General features: G+C 41.3%; 1 protein-coding gene across 1 annotated transcript in view; it reads right to left on the bottom strand.

Moving 5' to 3' along the window:
- Positions 1–112: 112 nt before the first annotated feature.
- Positions 113–8934, bottom strand: part of LOC119889684 (myomesin-3-like) — a gene marked incomplete at its 3' end in the record, with an annotated part of 22405 nt that continues 13583 nt past the window's right edge. The window contains exon 4 of the mRNA XM_038700469.1: positions 113–266. Within this exon, the coding sequence (XP_038556397.1) occupies positions 113–266 (154 nt within the window). The remainder of the gene's footprint in view (positions 267–8934) is intronic.

Here is an 8934-nt window from a genome sequence, read left to right as displayed (position 1 = left end):
AAACTGCTAACTCTCAAACCTTGATGTTGCGTGGCTGAGAACATGATTAACAAGTGTTAACAAAGCTGAATACAAGGCAGTCCTTTTATAGGTCACTTAACTTGACTTGTACCTGATTGCGAAGGGCCCTTCTGTCAACGCGTGTGCGTAACAGATGCTGGTTCCTGATCACATCCAACTCTACCTTCTCAGCCTCATTCCCAAACATGGTCCACTTGTCTCTGTGATACTCTTCATCAGCATCCAGAGTTTCCTTCAGGATGTCCCTGTTGGAACACAAAGGTTTATATATTCAGGTCTATTGTTTTTTTTTTCTGTTAATTGTGTAATTGTACTTCCTGTTTTAGTTACTAAGGGTGGTGAATGCAGATGCAGAACACATAGCAGCAACATTCAAATGTACAATTCATATATATATATACACACACAGTTTAACAATTGTTGTAAGTGTGTTAATTATGCACATTTGAAGTGTTTATTTTCAGCTGCACAAAATATTTTCAACCAAAACTAGACGCGAAGTAATTAGCTTCACTTGAAAATTTTGAGTAGGCTGTCAAAACAATTCAGACCTCCATCAGAGGTGGCGACAAGAGCTGAGACAGCAATTCAGACAAAGGTTTGAACATGGTTTGTAACAACACGGATCGACCTGTGAGAGAAGCAAAACGGCAATTTTACATTGATTTTTCTTTCGTTTTGTTTTTTTGGCACAAACGTTTCTTTCTGTCCCGGTCCATTTGCAGACAAATGCTAGTTTTTTGATATTTGGCAGTTTGTCGTTTAAAAGGCTCAGTGATGATGTTGGTGGTTTGTTGCTCCATTTAAACCAGCGTGTCATTTCACATCAGCACAGTCTGTCTTTTATCGGTGGAAAATCAAGCCTCGCTGCCACTGTTGAATCACATCACTGTGAAGCGATGCGGTGCTGGTTCTCTAAAATCTCTCACATGGTGATGTGTACCTCTCCAAGACTCCTTTAGGTGTGGACAGTTCAAGAAGTTTCTGTGTCGCAGCGTGGGTAACCCTGTTGACATCCCTCTCATGAAGTTGGTTGCCACTAAGAGGGCAGGCGGTTTGTAATAGTCTATTTACTCAAAAGAAAAAAAATTTTTTCTCGACAGCTGCTGAACCTGCGCTCTGGGCTCATTTTACAGGCTGTTAAACAAAACCAGAAGTTTCTTACAGACGTCAGTGAAGCCCTCTTGTGGTCTACAACATATACATGTGTTGGGTATATTGTACATTTGAATATATCCATAACTACATGGCATTGCACATTTTCTTGTGTACGAGCCGTTATTTTGCTTGCGTTTTTTAAAGACAGCATTTTAATACTGCTCTCTCTCTCTCTCATCGCCAGCGGGGTGTGTTGCCTGAACCATCTTTTGATTGATAGTCCCCAGGGCTTAATTATTTGAACACGCCCCCCCCCCCCCCACACACACACACACACAACCACACACACACACACACACACACACTGCCACAACAAACAAAGGAGACAGAATCTTAAATATTCACAAACACTTCTCTGAGCTTTGATGGCCACTAGAGCATGAATGGCCCTACAAATGCTTGTGATAATTCAGCGAAATGCACAAACAGCATGAATAAATATGCAAATAAATATGTGCATGCATAGATGCATATGCAGACAAGTGCATGCCCACACATACTCACACTCATAGGCACTCAGAAACACGGCTTTGACTTTTTCTGCCACAAACTCAATTAGTAAAGTGTGTGTCTCTTAGTGTTTTTAATCTCTGGGCTCTCAGATTTTAAGCCTTGAGGGAATGAACCACTGGAACACATCAAGTCAGTGGGTATGACAGGGTTTATGGCTTAATTATTGCTCCAAATGGAAATTTTAATATTACTTGTTGGTGCAAAGAATAGCAAACCCCTCCTGCCAAGACAAACCTGGCATGAATAAGTCAGCTGCATAATTTACCCCTTACCACAAGAAGAAGAAGAAAACAGAAAAACCATTATGTGAATCTGATATTAATGTCCAATTGGAGCCAAGCAAGGAACTGGCGCATTCATTTCCACACAAATCAAAACAAATGTCATGCTCCCCCATCTTGCAATACTCAGGCCTTCCAGAAATAGTGTGCCAATCCTCTAGAGCTTTCAACTTCATCCTTCCGTCCTTCCTCTCTTATCCTGGGAGGAGTCAATCATCTCCAGCATTATTAGATATCTAGCCTCCATCCTAAAAAATCCATCCACACCATATTCGTCTCAGCACTTCTGAGTGGGGTAAGATTGGCGGTTTGCTTTAGAGTGAACTGACCTTGCTCACATTTAGAAAGTAGAGGGCTTTAACAGGTGGACAAATTGAGGTGAGACAAGACCGAGGAATTTGAGCTGAGCAGACACTGCTCATTGACGAAAAGAAGGGTTGTGGTAGTGGCATGGGAGAGGGCACCTAATGTGATGTCAAGTTGGCACGGCCACATCACTGCAGCTGAGACTCATTACTGTCAGATGTGTTTTGTCTTTCAAGAGGGTGTGATTGCACCCTCAGTGACCTCCCCGCCTTTTCACTTTCCCTCCTTGGCAACTCTATCTTCTACCATTACCCACCTTCTCCCTCAGTACTCATTGTGACTTCCGTCTGTTCATCTATCCAATGTTAACCAGCAACTTACCAGAAAAAAACTAGATGAAAGAATCTGGGGGGTTTTTTGTTGTTGTTTTTTGCATTGATGAAGACGTATACACACACCAGATATGTCAAATCCTTTTTGACACAACAAAAAGTCTAATCAATGTCTGGATGGATAGAAGAGAACAGCAAACAGGCTGCCACTAAGCCTCCAAATGTGACAGTGTTAATAAGGCAGTTGAACACAGATACTACGTGACCCAGACTGGGGAAGTTGCCCCTCCAGTAGAAAAGGGATTTTGGTAAAGCAAATCCTGTCACAAGAGGCAACAATCCTCTTGCTTCCAGTTCTTGGTGACCTAAACCTCTCTATTCTGGGACTTATTTTTAGATATATGACATCGTCTCCATGACAGCTGAGCAGTAATCCTGTCCTGGCAACATGTTCATAAGACACTTAAAAAAAGTAAAAGATTGCTCACACATGTCATCAACAAAATCCTCTCAGATTCTGATTCACTAATAAGTTCAGTACTTCGTGTACTGGCAGGAAATTAAGTTCAGCTACCAGCCAAGTGCTTACTGTCTGGTAATTTTTCAGTTGACCGGTTACTTCTTATGGTAATGACATATAATATGTCCTGGGCTATTAACTCTTTTAGATAAGTTTAGAGTAGAGTTTGTCTTTCTTCCAGGGCTGCAAATAGTGATTATTTCATTATGATGTGATTAATCTTTCAATAATTTTCTTGATTAATTGATTATACATTTGTTATGTCACAATTAATTAAGTTGATGTCTTCATTATACATTTTTGTCCGACCAACGACCGCAGATTGTTAATTTACTTAAAATCTATTTAACAAGTAATCGTTTTAGCACTACTTTCTACCAGTAAGATGTGGGGCTCCTTCTTCTTCACCATCAAAACAAAAATACAAATACAAAGGTTTCACTGTAAGACTCAGTTGAATGGTTATGGCTTATTGGTTTTATGACATCCGTGAGACAGCAAATGATGGGACAAGTCCCCAGCTGGTCTTTTTACAGACAGATGAGAGTGAGGAAAGAGCCTTGATTTCTGTTGTTTATTGAGACTCTCTATTGGCATAAAAACTCTTGTGCTGTCAATGGCTTGCAGGGCAAAGCACCAGTGAAACTTGACCCACTCGACTTTCTCAAATAAAGCGGAGAGAGAGGATGTGGTGGTGACTACTGATGGAGAGGCAGAATTTTATGATGAGCACAGATCATCCAGGAAGGAAGTCCTCTGGAGAAAAGTGGAGGCTTGCTTTATAGTCTTTGGTTCAGCCTGAGAAGAAGAGACTCATCCACTGTTGTTGCCATTTTTATTCCCACAAAAGAATCCAGAATAAGAAATAAATATAATGTGCCCAAACTGAAGCTGCAGATGGAGATCTCCATTTGTTTTTTCCCCATGGTGTTACTTGATTTCTTTGTTGTGAAGCTTGGCTATTAGGAGTTGGATCGCAACTAACAATTATTTTCATTATAAATCATCTGCAGTAGGGTTTAACAATTAATAGAAATTTTATGAAAAGCTCAACATGGCCTACTGCAATTTTCAAATGGCAGGAGGTATAATATTTGTTAAAGTTGATATGTGTGTCAATTACCATTTAAAATAAAATATCGTCATGCTGCAGAGATGTCCTGGCTTACACACCATATTCTAAAGACTTAAAGGTAGCGTAAAATGTAAATGTAAAATGTATTTTCCTTAGCATATTTGAATAAAAAAGAATTAAGTGCATGTAACGGACATATCGTGAGCCTCAGTCTCTATTGTTTCCTCCTTCATATGTAAATCTCACGCATCCAAAATACCCCCGAAAAACAGGCGAATGCTAGATTTTATGTAACATCTGGGATGTTTACGCCCCTAAGTTCAGGGCACATTAACACACGAAAAAAATTGTAGTCTTTTTTTCAAAAGGCACTGAAATAACAAACAAATTGCAATTTGACACTATGACACTACAACTCCCTTGAGTACTACCTGCACATAGTGTTTGCTCATTGGTCCATTTGTTAAGCCTACCTTGACTGACAACACAGTAAACAAGAAGACGCTGACGTGGAGATTAAACTTGCTGACTGACCACTGGACCACCAACACAGCGGTCAACCAGTGCATGAGTGTGTGTGGCCAGCCAGTGTGGAGAGAAAAAATGCACAGGAGAACAAGAGAAAAAGGAAAGTGCCCTTAAATGCTGTAAAATTACAGATGTCTTTATGATTAAGGGACAACATGTTACTACTAGCAGGGCTGCCCTTGTGTCAGATCATATCGTCAAATCACTACCTTTCCAGAGTTAATTCTATTTTTGTAAAAGTAATCATGCCATGTATGAAAGTAGGAGATGCGTTTGTATGGGAATAATATGGAAAATAAAGACCTGTATACTGGTTTCAGGTGGACGTATTCAGTTACTCAGAGCTACAAGAGCTTCATGATGATAAATATAAATCCAGTCAGAAAGCTCTGAGGAAATGCAGATGCATAACAAACAATCCAAAGTGTCCAAAACTGAGAGGCCTTCATAAAATTTTAATCCTGTTGCCTTAATTGTGGATTTTTTCTTAGACTAAATAAGTTATTCTTTACGGTGGCTCCAAGGGCTCAGTGAGGAATATATTTTTTGAGGACTATGAATTTTTTTTGAAGACTACTTCTGCATTACCTCGCAATATGTTTTGCGTTCCCTCGCAATACCTTGCCGTAGCAGCATGAACATTTAGCCTATAGGCTAGTGAGTGGACAGTATTGCATAATGTGAGTTGCAAGGTCTTGATCCACATACCGAATAACGAAATGCCATTTCTCGCGGTCCAATGTGCTAAAAACAAAGTCACAATAGCCTATTCAACTTACAAGACACAAAACAAAAAATAGACATGCTGGCCAGCCAAAAGAAAGAATGGCATTTATTGTTTAATGCAGCAGTCATTAAACCAAAGTTACTTTGAATCATTTGTGATTTTTAATGCATCTTCAGGAGGTTATTTTATGAGCTTTTCACTATTAGTCAGGCCCGCACAAATACGACGGTAATTTACAGTATGACACTAGACGAGACAGCTGATCTGTATACTGTCAGGGGAGTGAGAATGGCATGCAGGGCTGGAGCATTACAAAGTGCGTAGCCTAATAGTGCAACCCCAAATCTGAAGTATGTTCACCTGTATAGCCTATTTCTAACCTATTTAAATAATAGCTGCATCAGAAGTAGGCTACTTAACATTAGCGGAGCCCTGATGGCTACAAGCTTCTGAAATATAAGCCAGTAGCGGGAGCAGCCTAATAACAGTCGGCTATGTAAACAGTGTGGAAGTGCCGTAGCAGCATGAACATTTAGCCTAGTGAGTGGAAAGGATTGCATAATGTGAGATATGTAGCCTCCATATGAAGTCTGACATGTAGGAAACAGTGTCCATCCACTTTGACTGTTTAAGCACCAAGCATCACTGATGTAAACACAGAATCCGCTTCCTCTCATCTTGGCAGGGCCTTGCGCTCTGACAGAACACTGTGTGCCCGCTGCATGCTCCAGGACATTGATGGGGGCAGGTCTGCGTAAAGATGTCGGCTTAACAGTCTTCAATTTTCCGGTGTTTGGCAGCATGAGTCCCATCTCCTCCAGACCGGACATTTACTGGGAGCAGCCTTACGTCCAAGCTGGGCCAGCATGGCTCTATCCCGGCTGTCTTCCAACTCCTCTGGAACGATCACCCACCGTGGTGCCTGGTCCTTTTTGATTAAAGCCTACATAAATATGCCTATTGAGCAGTAGCAGGCTACTATATCAACATAGGAAATTCTCCGTTCAAAGTAAAATTCAATAAGCTGGAGTGTTGCGCTGAGAGCAGCTGAGCATATGGCTCAGAAGTAGGCTAACGGAAGAAGACAGGTATTGAGAGGGAACGCAAAACATATTGCGAGGTAACACAAAGTATTGCGAGGGAATGCAAAACACATTGCGAGGTAACGCAAAGTAGTCCTGAAAAAAAAATTCATCGTCCTCAAAAAAATATTCCTCATTGAGCCCTGGGAGCCACCGTAATTCTTTGCTCTTTGTTTCTAATGAAGATATTTTTTCTACTCTGTATTACAGTACTTACTGCTGTTAAAAATAAATAAACAGTATTTCTGATGCAGCACTTTTAGTATACCGGTATACAATAAGAAGTTACTCTTTTTATGTGTTTATCTTAATAGACTACATGTTGGGGAAAAAAAAAAAAGAGCTTTACACACAGCCCTATCAGAGCTAATGATAACATTAGTAGATTCTAGCACGGCAATTTAAGCATGCCATTGTCAACTTTAATCATATAAAATACTGCTATACAACATTTGAATTAGTGTGGGATTCAGCCTCTACTCGTTTTGACATGTGACATCAGATATGCGGCTCAGTTCAAGCAATTTATATAAGCAGCAGCTGTCCGGTTGTCTGTCCTCACCACCACGTGTTTTAACACTTTCAGCACTGTAGACCTCTTCAGGCAGTTTATGTGGAGAAATGAATCCTCTGGCCACTTTCCTCCAGCAACTTGAGACTGACACATTCTTCCCCATTCAAGGAGACATGCAATTGTGTCAGATATGTGTGACGTAGCTCTCCCGAGGGGATAACCAGTCTGACTGCGTCTACTGTGACATATTTGGTCGAAGCAGAGGCAGCCGAACCATTTCTGGGTTTTTCTCATGTCGAGAAGATCCTAAGGGACTACATGACTAGCTGGCATCATGTTCAGCAGGCTAATCACAGACAGAGCTGTCACCACTTTGTGAGGCATGATGCACAGCTGGAGAGAGTTGTACGCTTCTAGCCTGGCTGGAGATAGCGTCACACTCATGCTGGATGAGTCCAGATGCACTCCCAGATAAATTATTGACTGGGAGGAAAGGGCAGAGCTCTTTCACTTGTTTATGACAAATCCTAGCAGCAACAGGTGTTTCACAAGCCCCACCGTGTGAAGTCCTGCGCTCTTTCCGGAGGATGCCATCATGATCAGATCGTCCAGAAGGAATAAAACCCTGATGCCTCTTCTGCTCAATGTCTCCAAGGCCGTTTCCACATATTTGGAGAAAGTGTGTGAAGCCAGACGCAAATGGTTGTGCTGAAGCAGTCCTTTTCTGATCTGCTTGGGAAGCTGGGACACAAGTTGCGCTGCAGCATGGTCATCCACACCATGAGCAGAGTCTGTGCCACTGCTGCAGCTGTGGAGAGGGCCAGAACAGCATTTGTTGGGTTTCCAAACTCGTTAGCTACCTTGGGAGGATATGCACTGGGCTGAGCAATGACCGAAGACATGAAGGCGATGAGCAACGAGATATTAAATTGGACAAATAAATTAATAAAAGTCAATTTTGTATTGTTGCATCACTGCATTCTCTCTGCCGCGTGCTCTCTCCTGCTCAATCACACACACCTTGCACAAAAAGTAGCTACTAGATAGTGATGAGTGGTGGTGTAATGTTATTGGTAGGGCTGAAACGATTTATCGATTAAATCGATTACTAAAAAGCATTGACTCAAATATTTTGCATAGATTCTTCATTTAATCCATTTAAATTGTCCATTTATCCATTTATTTCAAGCTAAAAGAAAACAACAACTGTGGAATGTTACAGTCTGTCCACCGTAGCAACATGTCCACGGAGCAGACCACAGACATGGTAACATTAACGGAAACTTTAGCATTTAACTAAAATCATGATTGATTGTTCAGTTGAAGGCTAGCAAAAGTAAGCCGCAATCTCAGCTATAAATGTATACATGTGTGTTGTTGTTCTCCTGGTTGGGCCGTGAATTTGGGTTATAACGTCGCAGTCATGAGTTAACTTACACAGCTGATCCCGGAATCAGGTGGGGGCAAGGGGGGGTGTGGTGGTGGGGATACTTCTTAAATGATGCATCGATGAAATAATCTGTAGAATACTCGATTACTGAAATCGTTAGCTGTAGCCCTAGTTACAGGACTAGTAAACAAGAAAAATGCCTCTGCCCCTGTTTTGGGATTATTTTGGATTTAGTGTGGATGATAACCGTGAGCCAGCCAGCACTGGTTCAAAGCTATGTGCACATCCACTCCTCTCAGCCCAGTGATTGGTATCCACTGCAGCAACGAGTGTCATCAGGTCTTCCAGAAGGAGGAAGTTGTGTGCTTTTTCCCTCTCAATTAATTATTCCATGGACCATAATTATTTAAACCCAGCAGACCTGTCTAAGTAGGCTAATTGCATATTACACACACAGTATTGAAAGATAGATGATGTCATACATGCA

This window comes from Micropterus salmoides, unplaced genomic scaffold (assembly GCF_014851395.1).
Source record: "Micropterus salmoides isolate LMB-PRFRI ecotype aquatic unplaced genomic scaffold, ASM1485139v1 Ms_hic_scaffold_591, whole genome shotgun sequence".
Classification (NCBI taxonomy): Eukaryota; Metazoa; Chordata; class Actinopteri; order Centrarchiformes; family Centrarchidae; genus Micropterus; species Micropterus salmoides.
Note: the sequence above shows the minus strand (reverse complement) of the source record. Positions and strands in the feature narration are given on the sequence as shown.